Source organism: Panthera onca, chromosome D4 (genome assembly GCF_046562875.1).
Source record: "Panthera onca isolate mPanOnc1 chromosome D4, mPanOnc1 haplotype 2, whole genome shotgun sequence".
In the NCBI taxonomy this organism is placed as follows: Eukaryota; Metazoa; Chordata; class Mammalia; order Carnivora; family Felidae; genus Panthera; species Panthera onca.
In genome coordinates, this window is record NC_138351.1 from 90,609,849 (window position 1) to 90,629,108 (window position 19,260).

General features: G+C 48.3%; 1 protein-coding gene across 8 annotated transcripts in view; it reads right to left on the reverse strand.

Annotated features, from left to right (window-relative positions):
- Window positions 1–1,108: 1,108 nt before the first annotated feature.
- The window catches only part of SETX (senataxin), a 64,861-nt gene continuing 46,709 nt past the window's right edge, over window positions 1,109–19,260 (reverse strand). For 7 of the 8 annotated variants that reach the window (XM_060608292.3, XM_060608284.3, XM_060608289.3 and 4 more), the window contains 6 exons: window positions 16,762–16,949; window positions 14,964–15,056; window positions 13,154–13,318; window positions 9,506–9,604; window positions 8,140–8,227; window positions 1,109–4,278 (listed from right to left, as the gene is read on the reverse strand). In XM_060608292.3, the coding sequence (XP_060464275.3) occupies window positions 3,532–4,278; window positions 8,140–8,227; window positions 9,506–9,604; window positions 13,154–13,318; window positions 14,964–15,056; window positions 16,762–16,949 (1,380 nt within the window). In that variant the 3' untranslated portion in view covers window positions 1,109–3,531. The remainder of the gene's footprint in view (window positions 4,279–8,139; window positions 8,228–9,505; window positions 9,605–13,153; window positions 13,319–14,963; window positions 15,057–16,761; window positions 16,950–19,260) is intronic. The other variant, XM_060608293.3, reaches the window with a different exon arrangement.

Genomic DNA, 19,260 nt, shown 5'->3' on the forward strand with positions numbered 1-19,260 from the left:
CCAGCACGGCCGGGCTTGCGCCGCGGGGCACAGGGCACACCGGACAGCCTCCCGGGGCTCCGAACACCCCATCCGTCTACGGACACCGTTTACGCCATTTGATGCGGCACACGCCTCTGTCCAGGACAGGGTGACAGCAAGTCAGGGCCTTTAAAGGTTATGGAGGGATCCCTGGTGAACAGAAACTGCTGCTGTGGTCCTGCACGACACATAAATTCCACAGGAGCTGAGGCTACATTTTAGGTTCCTCCCTGAATTATTTATTCCTCGAAAGAATGAATGGGGACACCCAGGAGGTGGCGGGGACTGCGTGGGTGACTCGGTCAGAAGTGACTTTAAAAACGACCGCTACAGATGTTGCAGTAATGAGCCCCACAAGCGAAAGGGCCGTCAGAGCACTCACCAGGTCACCCGGCAGATTTAGGATGCCCCCTAAGTCCCCATTCGTCATTTCACTCTCCCCGGGTGCACGCATCCGGAATGAGCGCGTGCCCTCGAACAGGCGGGGTGGCCAAGCCTGATGACACTCCCCGAAGCTACTGCTTTTATGATGGCGCCCCACGGCTGCTGCCATCGGACGTCTGCACCCTGTCCCCCATCATGACTCTGGGAGCTCCGCTCACGCCTGCCCAGCCTCTCCCGCTCTCCCCGGTCTCAGCCTAAAGGTGAGTGTGCTCTTTTGTCGAATCAAGCCTCAAAACAGGACCGGCCACCACGGATGGTCATGAACACTTTGTGACCTCACGGCTGGGATTTCACAGAGAGCCAGGGTGGGGGTGGGGGAAGGGGGCTGGAGAACAGACCTGCGTAAAGCAAATCCCCCCCACCCACCCCCCACCCCCCACCCCCCACCCCCCAGCAGTAATTTCTGCCTAAGACAAATCAAGTGACCCAAAGCACGCTGGTTAGGACACTGCACCTGACCCCGTCATATGTAGCTCCTAACTCAGGCCAGTTTTCTTATTTCCACGTTTAATTTCACCATTTTCTCTTCAAAGGTGTGTTTTCACAAAGACCAGAGGGCTACTGTTCACCGAATCCCAGCTATGAATTCAGAGCATTAGAAAGAATTATCAAAGCTGCAGCCAAAAATTATCATCTACACGGCTAATTTTAGAAAATAGTTTAGTACATTTTTGTTATAAAATTCATTTACAGGAGGTTATTCACATGTACTTATCAAATCTGCTCCTGGTAATACATGAAAACATATTCACCAAATAAACCATGCACAGTAAAGCCAAGGAAGGTTGTATACAAAGAGGCAAAACAAGCGTTTGAGTAGGATGTATTCGTGGTGAAATGAACGAACACGGAAAGAAAACGGGGCACTTCCTTCCAACGCCACGGCAAGGACGAAGAAAACAGCCGTATTTTTCACTCTGCGAGAACAACACTGTTCTGACCGCCACCACCAGAGAGGCGCCCGTACGAAATGATTTATGCCAACATTTTTACCAACCAGAACAACAAACAGTTTCAAATGCGGGATCAGGTGGGACTGTGTTCCCAGGGAGGGGCTGTCGGGACACAGGCTGGGCGGGTGGCAAACCGACAGAAGAACACAGCGCCAGGACGGGTAACATTGGGCCCCAGGAAAGAGCACCGCCCGGGTTTGGCACTTCTCTCTTCATTTCTGTGCTGCACCAGCAGAGGGAGAAGTTCCTGACCCCAGCTCTGCCTGTCACTGTCACGCCTTTTAGGAGCCTACGGAGTTCTTCGACCCTTTAAATCGTCACCACCAAGTATCCGCTCAATGAGGCATCTTACAAGATAGCAGCAAAGTGAACTCAAACTAACAATGAGGTTTCGTGCCAAAGGCACATGCGGGAAGCTTACAGAGCCCCTGACTCAGACGGGGTGGGGCTCGCCCTGCACCCCACACCCTGCGCTTACACTGTGTGGCCAAGGACAAGTAAGTGTTCTGCCCACCAATGGGGGACGGAGCACGTGCCCCAGGGCCAGGAGTGTTTGCCCAAGACCAGCAGCCGTCTGGACCCCGCTGGGCGGGACGTGGGTCACAGAAGGTAGGTTTAAAACTTCTGGCAAATGTTTTAAAGCTCTTAAACAACCAGTTTCAGTAGAAGATCTGACACAAAGCCCCCTTGGCTTAAAAAGCAGAGGACAGCATTTTAAATGGTGCATGTGGATCTCCAGGGGTCTGGTCTCCTCCCCAGAGTAGCTAACGGGCTGCCTAGCAGTCGCTACAAACCACTGGTTCTGACGAGTGTCACCCGCTACCGTGCACCCTTCACGTCTGACCCTGCGGTCAGACAGGCCTCCCGTGTCCAGACAAACGTCCGCTCGCCACGGCACTCCCCTCCACAACAGCACCATCCCCTCCGATCAGATGATCCTGCCGCACTGATGTACTGGCAGCAGGTAACGCGGGCCCCAGAGCTCACAGGAAACCTGTCCGCTCTCTTCCTGGGTCTCAACCTCACATGTCTGCACTCTTCTCCTCCTCTTTTCAGAGAGAGGGATTTCCTGCCCACAATATTCCATCTGGCCTGCCCTCTCGGGTCCCAGGCTGCCCGGTTAGTGACCAGAATCCCTTGGGGGGGGTGGGGAGTAACAGGCAGTTCCTCTCGCTCCCCCCAAAACAAACTGGTCGGATTCTCCCGGCAACCGGCAAGCTTTCACACCCAAGCCTCGGTGGCTCTTCCAGGGTCCCCCCCTGCACGGATCTGGCACCTGACGACCACTGGACTTGTAACCCACCGGTTCCGGGATGCTCACAATACGCTGGGGGGCATCTGAATGGTATCTCAAGAGTGATTCTTTCATTTCGTATTCTTCTACCTCAAGGGGAAATCAGAATTTTAGCTCGAAACCCATGTGTTCCCTGAAACAGGCAGATGAACTCATCAGAGAAACGTAATATTCTGTGCCAAGGAGCCTCATCTAAAAACACCCAACATCAGCAGAACTTCACCTAACATAGCTCTGCTTCCTGAAGGTTCCCCCAGGAGACTCCACTTGTTTTTTTAAATAGAACTAGAGACATCTGACCCACCAGCATTAACTGAGCTTACTGCACACTACCCGGGCTGAAGAGGTCTGTCTTGCCATAACAATGTTTGAAAGGGCCTGTCCTCCTCCTCCTCCTCCTTTTTATTTTTTTTAGATATAAAGTTTGTTCTGTTGGAAATGAGCAACATTTTAAGCAGGGGAAAGAAAAACGGTCTACTAGATTACATTTTAAAAGGATTTTGTTATTTGCTATACAAATGTACACTTCAACTTTTACACCATCCACTCAGTCTCCCTTACTATACAAGAACAAGAGATCAACGTTTTAAGTCTTCAAGGACAATATAACGGACACACAAACGCCCTCGACAGCTTTTGCGGCTGACAGAAGATATCGAAGATACCGAGAGGTTCAGGTGTTAGGATACGTTTTCCATGTTTTCCAACAGCACACAAACTCCTTTAAGGACAAAAATAATCTGATCTGGACAGTCCCATTAGTGGCCATCTTAAGTTCGCGATGATGCTGGGGCTGACCATCTCTGTCACTTGGCTTTACTATAAAAACTTTCTTTTCTTGGAACCACTGGCTTCCTCCTCCAGTCTCCTGTTGTCCCAGCCAGAGCGCCTCTTCGGGTGACGGCTCTCGGGGCTCTGCGTCTCCCGGTCCCCTTCGCTGAAAGCCCTGGTCTCTCTCCTGCGGCTGAGCCCTCCTTCCCAGTCACATGCTCTTTTACTAGCGGAGACATCCGTACCGGCAGCTGGAGGCTCCCACTGCACGGGAGGGTTCTGGTTGCTCAGCGTGGTCCCTCTGGCGGTGGACAGCTGGGCACCACCCAGGTCCTGGTGACTCAGAGGGAAGCCTGGCTCCCCCGAGGGAGGTGTGGCCCCAGGATGCTGGGGGCTCAGGGGCTGCGGATCCCTCGGGCATGTCCCTTTGGCTTCGGGGTCTATGCCCAGCCTCCTAAGCAGTCGTGGGTCCCGAAGCCGGTCCTGAATAGGAGGTCTTTCAGGGTCCTTGGTGGTAACAGTACCAGTGGATTCCTTACAGCCAGAAGGCACGTGATACAGGGAGGAAGGGAAAGACGTCTTGGCAAATTCACCGTCTGGCTTGCTGCTGGGCAAGCCACCCTGGGGTCTGGCCACCTCCGGGGCCACGGTGGGCGGGTGAGTCAGACTTCTCTGCAGGACGGGCTTGAGTTTCAGAATCTTGGCTGCGTCGTGCCTGTAGTTTTTGTCGCACGTCTTGACAATGGCACCCCGCTTCTGTGCGTCCTGAATCAGGTGATTCCAGTGCTGATTTTCCTAGAAACAGACAAGGGAGAGACAGTTACACACCCCCAAAACTCTCATATGCTTGGGAAGCATGAGGTTTCTGCTTTCATTTCTGAACAACAATAAATACACTTCATGACTAGGCTCTCAAGAATCCACTAAAGGAAAGAGAAGTCCAGACACAGAAAGAAGCCATGTTATCAGAAAAGAGCCCTGGTCACCGCCTATAAGAAAGAACTTCCCCCATTTTACCACGTTACTGGTGCCGTGTGGTCACTGGCTGTTACACAGACCGTACCAGTTGCCAGCAGCCACAAGGAGCTATTTAAATTTCAATTAATTAAATTAAATTAAGAAATGCACTTCCTCAGTTGTAGCAGCCACATTTCAAGTGCTCAGTGGCTACATGTGCCTCGTGGTTAGTGACTGGATGGTACGGGCACAGAACAGCTCTGTCATCCCAGAAAGTTCCTCGGACACTGTTGATCTAGAGTCTTGCCTGCTTCTCGAAAGGCTAATATGCTGGAGCAGGAAAGCTTGGTGCCAGAAAGCCCTAACTTTTGGGTGCATGTGACTGTTCTAGAAAGAGGCCCATAGCTGCCACTGAATTCCCAAAGGCCTCCTAGACTCCAAAGGCGCTAAACCATCTTCATCCACTGAGACAACTATTCCACAGATTTTTCCCACCTTCCTGGAGGAGCTCAAGTTATGAGAGGCACACCTAAGGAGAAGAAAACCCACCAGCATGCATTCTCGTCACTTCCTGTTAGACCTGGCTTGGCAATAAATTGCTGCTTTACAGTTATGAGAACGTGGGCATCCTTAGAAAGAGGAGCGTGCATGAGAGGAAAAAACACAAAGCCTGAAGGGAAGAGGAGGGGGAGGAGGGGGAGGAGGAGGGGAAGAGGGAGAGGGGGAGGGGGAGGGGGAGGGGGAGGGGGGAGGGGGAAGAGGAGGAGGAGGAAGAGGAGGAAGAGGAGGAAAGAGGGGAAGGGGGAGGACAGGGAGGAGGAAGGGGGAAGAGGGGGAGAGGAGGGGAAGGAGAAGCGAAGGAGGAAGAGGAGGACGATGAGGAAGGAGGGGGAGGGAGAAGAGAAGGAGCGAGAGGAGGAGGGCAAAGACCACAGCTGTCCACTGTCCGCTGTCCTCGCGGGGGCTCCCGTCCTATTCATAAAGGTGGGGGAGGGCAGCAATTTTAACTGGCTGCATGACCTGGGTCAAGCGGGCGTCTCTGAGCCTGTTTCCTCATCTGTAAAATAGGAATGATGTTTTATTTAACTGATTCTGAAGTGCACACCGTGTTCACATTTTACCATTTCTGAATCTGGGGTGCCTACCAGCCAGGGCGCAGTCTCCGAGTAACCGATCCTAGAGGAATTCCTGGCTAGGCAACCACGACCCCTCGACTTTCAGTCAATAAACCACCTGAAGGAAGAAGGACTCCCAGCTCTTGCCTGAAAACCTACCCACAGAAATGTTCTGATGAGACAAAAAAGTACCAGCCATCAACTCCTGGAGAACGGAGACCAGGGGCTGGAGGAGAACCCCGGAGACCGTGGGGGGTACTCTTAGGGAACGCCTTCTGATGGCACAGGGCACAGGGGCACGGCCTGTGCGTCAACGAGGCCACGTGACCGTGACCCGGGAAATGGTCACGTAGCGCCAGACTCGGAAGGTGACGTACTTTTAGGGATCTCTCAACCTGTTCATCTGGTCTGTATTTTTTCTCTTTTCTGCACAAACAAGAGTGACCTACGTCTGTCTAAACAAGACTAGAAGAGTTCTTTTAATAAATATAAAATAAAAGTTCTAAGTGGAAATAAAGCGTCACAGCCTAAGAGTAGCACATAACTAGTGACTTATGTCATAATGGCTTCTTGGATTGGACGAACCGCAGTATCGATGCCGGCCTCACAGCATCTCGTTCCGCTCGAAGGGCCGCGTCGGTAACACGCAAGGCCGGGGCCGGCGTGCACCGCGCAGGCCCGCGAGCCAGGCTCCGCGGCTCGGATCTCTTTCTCGCTCCGGAGAGCTCCAGAGATGCTCACCCTGTGGCCGAAACACAGGTGTGACACGAAGCAGATGCTCTTGCCGTCTCTGCCACGTCTCCGGCACCTAAAGGTGGTGTTTAATCGGATTCTGAGAGCACAAAAACGGTTCTGAGTAAGGGCTATCACTCTTGGTTTCTCAGAGAAAACCAAGTGCCTTCGTCATTGGTTCTGTTTCCGGAAGGAAAACTGGGGTAAGCATAAAAAACAAAAACAGAAACAAAAACATAGGAAAAAGGCTCCAAGGACCGCGGAAGTTAAGTTGGAAAACCCAAGTGATAAACTGGGACTTTTTTTATGGTATTCTTTCTCCACCTTTTTACAGCGCTGGCTTCCCAGAGTGAAGACCTCCCCCACGCGCTCTCGGGGCCCTCCCGCCCGGACTCTGTCCTGCCCGCCCGGTCATCCGACCGCAGGCCCGCACTGCCAGGGCCCAAACTCCTGGGTGCCAAACGGAAGGGGGCGGTGGGAACAGGGGAGCCCACAGAGGCTCCTTTAATCAGGGCACACACAACACAAGTGCCATGTTAGCTTCCAGGTTTAAACACCGCCAAAATTCAAAAATTTTATTACTAAAAATAGTAATAGGTCAACCAACTGATGAGAAATCACGTTTTCACACTTAGATCCTTACGGTCCCAGGAAAAATAATTCTACAAAAAACCTTTTATTTTGAGGTGACTGTAGATTCACAGGAAGTTGCGAACAAAGTACAGAGAAGTTCGCGCTTCACACAGTCTCCCCAGTTATGAAAATGTTTTTCAAACTTCCAGCTGATGTATAAATGTTCGTGGCAGAGAGATAGAATAGTGAGACAAGTAATTACAAAAATATATGCCCCACTGAATCTTATCCTCAACAAGTACAAGTGGAAATTCAATTTCAAAAGCAAAGGGAGTCCTACGGCTATCTGTTCTGCTGGACGCTTTTAAGAGCAACGTAAAGATTTATTTTTAATGGTTATTTCACAATGTCAGGATTTAGAACATGCTAGAAACAAAATCTTTAAACTTCTAACAAGTTTTTCATAGCGACTTAAAAACAGGTGGTACCGGCAGCCTTCAAAAATTCTTTCAACGGGGCACCCAAACAAGAAAACCTGAAAAGCACAGATGCAGGGAAGAAGTACACGGGCAAGACAGCGTCAGAATGCCCTCTGGTGGCACGAAGCCGGAAAGTAGGGGGAAAACCGGGGAAAAACAAAACGAATGCGTTGGCTCCACTCCTACGATAACCAACGACCGTGTTAGACACTGAAATTCGACAGGTCCGAAGCTATCACCCCTAAGGAGACAGGCAGCAAGCATCTGCTTTCCCGGGCCGTGACATCACCGAATGAGGCCGCGCTCCGCCCACCACGGACGGACGCAAACCTGCCGCCTCTCCTAGAGGGGCTCCGCCACGGCCCCCGCCCGGGGGACACAGAGCGCGCGGCACACAGGAGGGACGACCTGCGCGCGCTCGCAAGCTCCCTCCCGCTGGCCTGAAGCTGGGCCAGTAACAACCAGGTGAGCTGAGTGCCTGCTAAGTGCCCACAGCTGTCCAAGCACTTCACGTATGGATTGACTATCTCAACAGTCCCCGGATGGGAGACTTTCTTCTTTTTGAAAAAGGTCACCTTGAGAACAGACCACGGGTACCTGGGCCTTGGACCGGGGCAGGGTGAGCGGTCAGCACCCAGGCAGAAGCTGCTGGAGCGCAGAACCACTAGGGGGAAGAGGCTCATTATTCTGTAACCCTGCGATCACTTGCGTTTTGATGGAAAATAAAAACGAAACCTCGAGCCAGCCTCAGTTAACCATGGGCAGACTCTGGAGTCCTCTGGTCCCAGGAATGCACGTACCATCAAGGTCCTTAAATGTCCGAGGATGAAGAGGCTGTACTTGGCTCGTGTAATGGTGACATTCAATCTTTGCAAACTTGCCAGAAATCTAAGTGGTAAAAAAAAAAAAAAAAAAAGTTACTTCTTTCTGCAGAATGACTTAGCATGTGAGTGTAGGTGAGTCACAGACGCACACATCAGACAGCTTTTCTCGGGCTCCTTCTCCTCCTTTAACGTGACGTGGTTTTCTCCCTTTTCCCAACATAGGGTCCCCGGCAAATAAGAAACTTCCATCAAAAACAATAAACAAAATATCCGGAGTTTTCCCTCCCAAGTGGTGCATCGGTCAATCTCCTAGTCTCACTTGGAGGAGATACTGGCAGTTTTAACAGCGTCATTCTTAAGCCTTAGAAACATCCTAAAAATACAATACTAGATCAGTTATTATTTTTAAAAATTAAAAAAACCACATTTTTTAGTAGGCTTCGTGCCCAGTGTGGAGCCCAACACGGGGCTTGAACTCATGACCCCGAGATCAAGATGTGAGCTGAGCTGAAGAGTCGGACGCTTAACACGCGGCCACCCGGGCGCTCCGTGACCAGTGACTCTTCATTTAAATGTATCTGAAATCACTCCAATGTCGTGGAGCCAGTATGTGAACACACAAGTCTCAGACAAATGTACCAACAGATCTAGAGGAGCTCAGAAGGAACAGGACTGCCATGCGAACAAGGTGAACTTTCCAGTGAGCTGGGAGAGAGCAGACCGCTAACAGGATGGTCCGGAGACACCAGGCCTCCGTGTGTGCGTGTAGACTCTCTCCAAACGGGGCAGGGAGAGCGTACGTCACCATTACTTACGTTACTGTTTTCTTTCAGACCAAGTCAACGTATCTGTACAATCTGGAACTTTCACTTCCTCAAAAGAAGGAAAAAAGTAACTACACAGGAGTCTCAGGGCTGCAAGACCCGGGGAGTTTTCTGTCAACCGTCACAGTGTCCTGGGCCTCTCTAGTGAGTAAACCCACAGGAGTTAAGGCTGACAAACTTGGCCAAAGCACGAAAACACAGCAAAGACGAAAAACCACTCCACGACCCATCCTGGAGAGGAGCAAGCCCCCTGCAGACTCCCCCCGGTCCAAGATCGAGGGCACTCTTCGGAGGGAAAGGACAGACTGCCACCAGGACACAGGTTAACACACGAGGTACGAAGAGCAGCACACCAGACAGCGGATCGACTTCACGCAACCGGAGGGAAACCTTCACGATGTTACGCACGGTTTTATAAAGGCCGAGCGAGCAAATGACCGTCTTCTCCGACGGTGGTCGGAAACAGATCTGGCTCGAGACTACAGACCGGTGAAAAGGCAGTGACGAGAGTTACTCACCCAATGGAGCCTTGCATGGCATTTGCTCTGACACACGTGACGATAACACAATCTTTCTGGCGGCCCTGGAACGCGTCCACGGTATCTACTTCTGCCGGCCTATTTGCAAAAGAGAAAACAGGCTCGTCGGAAAAAGGAAGCTCATCACGAAACGCACACGTTTACGCGGCAGCGTTCCGCAAAAGCTTTTTTCACGGTTCTCTTTTTTTACCGAAACAGGATTCGAGGAGCGTAAAATTCCCTGTTCTAAAGTACAGCATTCCGTGGTGCTCAGTACCCGCTATGTTGTACAACCGCCACCTCCGTCTGCCTCCGCAACGACACTTCCACCCCTCGTGCCCGTCGGCAGTCAGTCCCTCGCGATTTCTCCCACTCTCCAGGCCTGGCAACCACCAACCTACTTTCTGTCTGGCAATTTCACATAAACGGAATCATAAAATGTGTGGCCCTTCCCACTTGGCTTCTTTCACCGCAATCGATCCATTTACAACTGAGGGGCGTTTGGGTCGTTTGCTCTTTTTGACCGTTACGAGTAACGTTGCTGTGAACATTCACGTACCAGCTTTCGTGCGAACATCTTCTCCGTTCTTTTGGGCACATACCTAGCAGGGGAGCTGCTCGGTCGCTTGGTAATTCTATGCTTAACTTTCTGAGGACTCGCCAAACTGTTTTTCCACAGTGATCTACCATTTTACACTCTTACCAGCAAAGCATAAGGGCTCCAATTTCTCAACGTCCTTGTTCAAACTCTGTTATTATCTATTATTATCATCATCGTCATCATTTAGGTGGGTGAAAGGGTATCTCACTGTGGTTTCGATGTGCATTTCCCTTAGCGACAAACGAGGTGCGACATCTTTCCCGTGCTGGTTGACCATTTGGTCACAATCTTCTTCTGAGAAACGCTATTCAAAGCCTTCGCTCGTTAAAAAAAAAAATCAGATGACTCAACTGTTTGTTACCGAGGTGTGGGAGTTCTTTCTATACTCCGGATAGGAGACCCATCGGATACAGGATGTGCAAGTAGACTTTCCTTGACTTAGGATGGGGTCACATCCCAATACACCCATCAGAAGTTAAAAATACCTTAAGCTGAGAATGCATTTGTTACACCTAACCTACTGAACGCCAGAGCTTAGCCTGGACAGCCTCAAACAGGCTCAGGACACTCACGTTTGCCTACAGTTGGGCAAAGCCCGCTTCCTGATAAAGTGCTAGGTTATCCAACGTAATTTATTGACTACTGCACTGCAATAGGTACAGAACGGTTGTGATATGGTTTACCCCCGGGACCGTGGGGCTGAGTGGGAGCTGCGGCTCGCTGCTCCCCAGCATCACGAGGCAGGATCATACCGCACACCAGTCCCCGGGGGAGAAAAATCCAAATTCAAAACCTGAAGTACAGCTTCTACTGAATGTGTGCTGCTATCACACCATCAGAAAGCTGAAAAATTCTAAGTCAAACCATGGTAAGTCAGGAACCATCCGTATCTTCTCCCACTCTGTGGGCTGTCTTTTCCCATTTTTGGTAGTGTACTTTGACACACAGAAGTTTCTAATTTTTATCAAGTCTAATTTATCTACTCTTTCTTTGGTAACTTGTGCTTGGGTATCATACCAGAAAATTGTCTAATCTGAGGTCATACAGATTTATACCTTTGTTCCAAGTTTTGTAATTTTATCTCTTAGATTTCCTGCTCTACTCCACTTTGAGTTCATTATGGGGTGGGAGACAGGGTTCGAAACTCATTCTCTTGCAGGTGGAGATCCAGTTGGTCCAGCACCATTTTGTTTCCCCAATGAATGGCCTGGGCCCCCTTGTTGAAAACCAACTGGCCATAAATGCATGGGTTTATTTCCGAACTCCCAATTCTAGTCTACCGGTTTACAGGTCTATCCTTAGGACCGTACCAGTTCTGATAACTAACTTTGTAGTAAGTCTTGAAATAGGAAAGCATGAGCCCCTAACAGTATTCTTTTTCAATATAATTGCGGTGTCTTGCATTTCCACGTGAATTTTAGGTTCAGCTTGTCCCATTTCTACACAATGGGCAGCTGGAATTCTGGCAGAGACGGCAGAATTGAGGGTGAGTTTGTAGATCACTCTGGGGAGCGCTGCCCCCTTCACGACACGAAGTCTTCTGATCCACAGACACAGAATGTCTCTCCACTTACCTAGGTGTTAACTGCTTTCACCATTTTGTACTTTTTAATGCACAACGTTTAACACTTTCTTTTATTCCTAAATATTTTATCCTTTTTGACTCCATTATAAACAGAAGTGTTTTTTAAATTTCCTTTTCCGATGGCTAGTTGCTACTGCGCACACACGCCATGGATTTTTGTATGCTGATCCTGCACCTACAACTTGGCTGAACTCACCTGTTAGAATGGAGAGCTTATGTGGATTTTTTAGGGTTTTCTACATAGTAGGTCCGGCCAACTATGAAAAGGGATAGTTTTAGTTCTCGTGTAATACAAACACCCTTAATTTCTTTTTCTTGCTCAATTATCCTGCTCAGGACCTCTAAAACCATGCTGCACAAAAGTAGCAAGAGCAGGCACCCTTCCTGATCCTAGCGGCACAGCACTCAGACTGACCATCAAGCACGTCCTAGATACCTTCTATTAGGTCGAGGAAGTTCCTTTCTATTCCTAGTTTGTTGAGTGCTTTTATCACGAAAGGGTGTTGGATTTAGTCAAATGCTCCTTCTACGTCTATTCTGATGATCGTGTAGGTTTTCTCCCTTTATTCTATTAGTATGGTAGATCACATAGATTGACTTTCGTATGTTGAACCAACCTTGCATTCCTGAGATAATCCCACTATGGTCTTGGTGTATACTCCTTTTAATATGCGGCTGAATTCAGTTCCCATTATTTTGTTGAGGATTTTTACATCCATATTCATAAGGGATACTGGCCTGTAGTTTCTCTCTTCTTGTGATGTTTTCCGTGGCTCTGGTATTATGGTAATATTGGCCTCACAAAATGAGTTAGAAAGTCTTCCCTCCTCTTCTATTTTTTTGGAAGAGTCTGAGAAGGATTGGTGTTAATTCTTATCTTAATGTCTGGCAGAATTCACCAGTGAAGCCTGGTCCTGGGTTTTTCTTTGTTGGAAAGAGTCTGACCACTAATTCCATCTCTTTTTACAGGTCTGTTCAAATTTTCTATTTTTTCTAGAGCCAATTTTGGTAAGCTTGTGTGTTTCTAGGTTAAGAAATTTTTGAGTTAATGGATTTCCAATGAGACAAAAACACGATCTTCACCCTGTACATAAAGGCATGAAAAGGGTTAAATACTTTATCCCAAGTGCAAGTGTTATTTCATGAATCCTACTAGAATTACAATTCAGGTCAACAAGTCCCGGGAACTAAAGGAAAAGGCCCGGAGGGTTTCTCAGTCGGTTCCACTGCCAGTTGTGGTGGGGAGGACATTGCCAGCAGCAGGAGGTACTGACTGGTCTGCGGGGCTGGGAGGGTGAGCGTTCCCTACCCAGTGTGACCCAAGCCAGCCCTTGAGTCTCCTCCTGCTATCCTACCACAGCCTGAGACCATTCCCTAGAGTTAGGTTTCCTTTTATCCCCTCTTTCTTCTTTTTAATTCAACCGAAAACCTGGAAATATCTGTAAAAATATAGATGCCTCACCCTTTTCTATCAAACTCTTTGTCCAAATCCTTCTGAATCATCGTCTTCTGAGCCTTGTAATGGGTTATTATGCCAATGTTCCGGAAAGTAACATCCCTTCTTTTGTCTTTAATAAGTTTAATTATTTCCATTACCAGTTTTATTTCTTGAACATTTATATATGAGCTAAATAAGATGAAAAACAAAACAAAACAAAACAAAACACATCAAAACTAATAGCAGTCCAACTGCTAGCTTCAGTCCCACTTTGTTTTCTGCTAGAGTGAAGGGCAGGAAGGTAGCTTTGACCTTTGCTCAGTCATCAGTGGCTCAAAGAGGCTGTTACAATGACCATCAATATGGTACCCTTGAAGACATACAACCACCCAGTGAAACAGGAAGTTATGAGGACGAAGAGTGTGATGTCACCTGAAGCTTACTCACCGATCTCTTTATCTGTCAAAACAGGGACAGCAACAGTAAGAAGTATTGACAGTAACCAAGACAGGAATAGTAAAGAGCTAGCACTAAGCATCTACTGTCTGGGGGCGCCTGGGTCGCTAGGTCGGTTGGGCACCTGACTCTTGGTTTTGGCTCCGGTCACGATCCCAGGGTCGTGGGTTCTGCCCTGAGCTGAGCTCTGCCCTTACAGCAAGGAGCCTGCTTGCGATTCTCCCCCTCTCTCTGCCCCCTCCCCCTCTCCCTCAAGATAAATAAACTTAAAAGAAAGAAAAAAAAAGAATTTGCACACACGGAGACCAGCGCTCTAGACGGGATCGTCTTCCTTCACTCCCCAGCATTGGCTGTGCGGAGCTCGCACCCACGGCCAGGGGCCGCCGTCCACACGGACTGAACAGGACGCAGCCCGGGGGTGCGTCCGCACTGGCCTCCCCCTGCACTCCCAGCTCACTTCCCAAACTACATGCACCCCTGCACTCCCATTCCAGAACAACTGCACTGCACCTGAAGCTGCCTGAAGGTCTCAGTTTAAGGGCCTTTAACCCCCATTTTCTTAACTTCTAGGCTCACTTGACAGAAAACCCAGTCAGCCAACCTTCTCTTCCATCTCTGAAGTCCTTATTTTCGTCATTCACCTCTCAGGCCAACGTTCCTCTATGACCTTCACCTCCACAATACTTGTGGCCAACTGCTTCTCTGTCTCTCTCAACTTCTTCGCTGAATGTCCCCTCCCCCCTCCTCGGTGGCTTACCGCCTAGTTCTTACTGAGGATGTCACCTTCTCTACGGCGCTCCCGGTGACACAGGGGTGGCATTTCTATTTCTCCTTACTTCTAGATAGGCCCTGTGCTGACAAATGCAGCCTTTAGACTATTACTCTCTTATTTTCTCCTAAGCCCTGACTCCTTTGAAGTTTTTACTGCTTACCAGCCACCAATCCTTTCTGTCACTCACAGACTGCCTGGAACGTGCTCCCTTACTCACAATCCCACGCGTGAGGGGTCCTTCACCCTCTGTCTCCCACCTTCATCCAAGGGATCTATACTGCCTCTCGTCCTCGATCACAACAGCCACGCACTGGGGCCATGTCTGTCCTACTCACAGCTGTGACCTTAGCATGTATTTGCTCAAGAGCTTATCATGGTAGGGATTACGATCCCCATTACAGACTTAAGAACTACAAGGCCGAAACGTATAGACAAAGACATTAATAATCTATGATAAAAAGGAGAAGCTAGTAGCCTAGCTCCGTAAGAATGACTGTGCCCTGATCCTAGGCAGAGAGAGGCACAGAAAATGTTTTCAATATAAATATGAACAAAAATAATAGAACTCTGGGACCATCACTGGGGATTCAAGGGAGGAGAACATACTCATTATCCCGTCTTTCTGAACCGTCTCCGACATCAAACACGAGGTAAGGTTGAAATGGCCAGTCTGATGAACACCGATTGGTTTCAGTCAGTCTACGAAAAAGCAGCCACCATTCAGAATACAAGTTATAAGAAAAAAATTCTCATTATAATTAGTATTTTTTTGTCAGGGAAGAAGCTGGGGATAAGATATCTTCTCAGAATGTGCTTTAGCAAAAGGTAAAACACAGATTTTATTTCTGTTCTCGGCGAGGGCGAGTGGTCTACGCACTTACAGATAACCACGACTAAACAGCACTCACGAGGCAACGAGCGAAAACAGTAAGCCGCAGAACACAGACGGTCTCCGACTTACGACGGTCCCACTTACAATTTTTCGACTTTGCGGTGGCGCAAAAGCAATACGTTTCAGTGGAAATCGCACCGGGAATTGTAAACTGGAATCCTGTCCCGGGCTAGCCACGTGCTGTACGCTCCTCTCACGAGAGCAGCGAGCCGCAGCTCCCAGGCAGCTCCGCGATCACGAGGGTGACCTCCCCTACACTGACAACTACTCCACTTGTCACTTTCGGTACCGTATTCAGTGCATCACACGGGACATCCAGCACTTTATCATAGAATAGGCTTTGCGTTAAATGACTTTGCCCAGCTGTAGACTAACGTAGGGGTTCTGAGCACATGTCAGCAAGCTGGGCTAAGCTAGGATGCTTGGGAGGGTAGGTTAGGTATATTACATGCCTTTTTGACTTATGTTTATAGGAACATAACTCCGTCATAAGTCAAGGAAAATCTGTACTATGTACAGTATGGTATGATTTTTCCCCCCCCCCAAAATTAAAAAAGGCAGAGGGGGGGCCTCGGTGGCTCAGTCGGTTAAGCGTCCAACTCCTGATTTCAGCTCAGGTCACGGTCTCAGGTGACGAGATCAAGCCCACGTGGGGCTCTGTGCTGAACATGGAGCCTGCTTGGGATGCTCTCTCTCCCTCTGCCCCTGCCCGCTGATGCTCTCGTGAAATAAATAAACTTAAAAAAAAAAAAAGTTTTTAAAAAAGAATTTAAAAAGTGGGGTGCCCGGGTGGCTCTGTCAGTTGCACGTCTGGCTCTTGATTCTGGCTCAGTCGTGATCTCACGGTTCATGGGATTGAGCCCCACGCTGCATTCGATGCTCACGGAGCTGAGCCTGCTTGGGATTCCCTCTCTCCCTCTCTCTGTGCCCCTCACCTGCGCTCGCTTCAAAATAAATATTATAAAATAATTTTAAAGTGAAAAAATTTTTTAAAAAGATAGGCATAATACAAAGATTGGAAATAGATACAGCAAGATGCTATGAGTGAGTATTTCTGGGTAGCATAAACAAGGGCAATCTTTCCCCCCTTCTTTTTTGTTTATATACATTTGCTAAAATCAACATGGCTCTCGTAATTAGAAAAAAATCACTGAACCTTTGTTTTACACTTTTTATGACAGGACTTAAGAACACACTAAAATACCTATTCTTCTTAAGCAGCTAACCCTACAAATAAAATAAGCCAATAAGGAATAAACGGAGGGCACCTGGGTGGCTCAGTCAGTTAAGTGTCTGACTCTTGATTTCAGCTCAAGACATGATCTCACGGTTTGTGAGTTCAAGCCCCTTGTAGGGCTCTGTGCTGAGTGTGGAGCCTGCTGGGGATATTCTCTCTCTCTCTCTCTCTCTCTCTTTCTCTCTCTCTCTCCCCCTCCCTCCCTCCCTCCCTCTCTCCTCTCCCCCTACCCCCCCCAATAAACTTTAAAAAAAAAAAAAAAGGAATGAACTCACCTATTTGTTTTCAAGCTTCTGTTATAAACATAATTAGAGGGGAAGAGACATATGTCTGGGTGCATCCTGTACTGAACAGTAAGCTGTAAAACAGGCAGCCTGCCGATCACATTGTGCTCTACACTGTCTTCCAGCAGCTTGCAGAAGCGAGCCATCATTGACTGGTCATAGCCATACTCCTGTGCTTTCTGAAAGGGAGGAAACAATTTTCAAGAATTCATTCATACTTTTCCCACTATCATCAAAACACCGAGTGGTAATATGGAAATGGCAAGGTTTAGGTGGCGTTGAGATGACCAACAAGCAAAAATTCAGAGAAACAGGTTTCTGACTCCGGCCCTTGAAAAGCCATGTAGGTTGACTATAAAAAAGTTCATTTAGAAAATCTACATACTGCTTATGAAAAGATGTGGTCTTGTAAGTGGCCACAAACTGAAACTATTTTGATGTAAACAGAGGTCGCCGGAAAGAATCAGTAAGAAAAGAAACAAAGAACTGTAACACAGATTTTAACAATTATTTCTAGGGGACTCTCCCACGAATGGAAACATTGACTGTCATCGTACAAGCCTTTTAAAGACCAATTTCTCCATCCATCTGTCCGTCCGTCCATCCAATATACACGGAGCCACTACAGTTTGGGGTGCTGAGACTGCTAAGGTGACTTAGCTCAAGCATCACAGAACAGATGTTCCATGGAGAAGACCGACAACTGACAGTAATTACTAAGATGATTTCATAAACCCGTTAGTGGGTTACAACCTGGAAAATCAGTGGGATTTTTCAACGGGATCCAGTGGGATCCACTTTTCAATGTCAACATCACACAGATAAGTACCGTGTCTTAAGTAACCTAGACGCAAATGTACTCTGCGGGATGCACGAGGACGACGGAGATGGGAGCTTCACACGCGACGCCTGAGACACGGCACTGAAGACGCGCGTGCAAAGCTCACGAATCAGGAGAGTGGCGGAAAAAAGGCGGTACTTCCTAAATCATAGGTTATTTCTGTATGTGATCTTAAATAGGTTTATGTAACTTAGTATTAGTAGACATTCAACAATTTTATCCACATCCCCAGAAGTTTCTCTCTTCACAAGCTGGCCAAAACCTCATTTTGAATCTTCTTTCTGGGGAAAAAGAAAAAGGTACCGCTTCCATACTTGGGGAAAAAAAACCCAGTCTATCCTACAGAATGACGTGGATTTCTACGCTCTGACGTGGAAGGATAATCCTGATCTCTTTTCGGACTGGAAAAGAGACAATCTGGCACAGAATGCTCCTGGCCCCTTTAAAGCAAGCCCTACATACACACAACCACACACAAACCATCTTTTAGGGACTTAGTTACCGACCCCCCAGATGCCAGCTCCATAACGCAAGCAAGGATTTCTGTCTCTTTTCTTCACTGTCTTAACACCGGCACCTAGAACAGTGCCTGAATCAGGCTGGCACTCGGTAAACACTGATGGAAAGACACGAATGATAATAGGCCACAAAATCTGTTAAAATACTCACAACGATTCTCCTTAAATATAGGTGGACAGAAAGGCAAGTTGAGAAAATTAACTTTGTAATTATTTTCTAAATTGTTCTCAAGAAGGCTGCATTATTTCAGCAACAATAACAAAAAGGCCAGATTCTTCTCTTTTCTGTCGCTTTTATAAATCCCCAAAGTAGGTGATAAAGTTGGGGCCCATCAAGAATTTAATCAGTAACTTTGTGAAATAACGTGTCATTCAAAACAAATGCAGTACAACAGGGGCACCGGGTGGCTCACCCAGAACCGACTCTTGATTTCAGCTCGGGTCATGATCTCACGGTTCTTGAGTTGGAGCCGCGCATCGGGCTCTGTGCTGACGGTGCGGAGCCTGCTTGGGATGCTCTCACTCTCTCCCTCCCCCTCCCCGTCCCGTGCTCTCTCACGCTTTCAACATAAATAAACTTTAAATGAAAAGAAACACGGTACAGAGTTGGCTCTTCCTTACTCCCCCTGAACAAGATCACCAGCGGCTTTTCCCTATGGACACAGGTCTTCGCTCAGAGCAGGTGGTGATCGCGCACGTGTGCTCAGGCGTGAAAGAGCCGCACTATCGTTCTGAATGATTCCAAAGTCAAAACACCGTGATGACAACAAAAACCACACGCTTTCATTCCACAAGTGCACACACACGCTTGGGAAGGATCTGTTCCCTGGGGTTGTTTATGCAGCCAGTACTCTAGATTTGTACAAATCATCTCTGTATTAGTGAAATACACAAACATTATTAAATTCAACGCCATGGTCTATACCTATTCAGATTACCCAAAACATTTACTAAATCCCAACTCTGGCGGGCATTTATTTCTAGGAGCCCTCTCTGGTGAGGGAACAGGAGAGACAGGCCACTGCCAAGGTGCTGGTCCTTCCCGCAGGCGGGGTTCAGAGCCCCCTTCCTCTCTTCCTGACGCTGCACTTTCAGAGGACGTGAGAAGCACATTTTTTATCCCCCCGATAG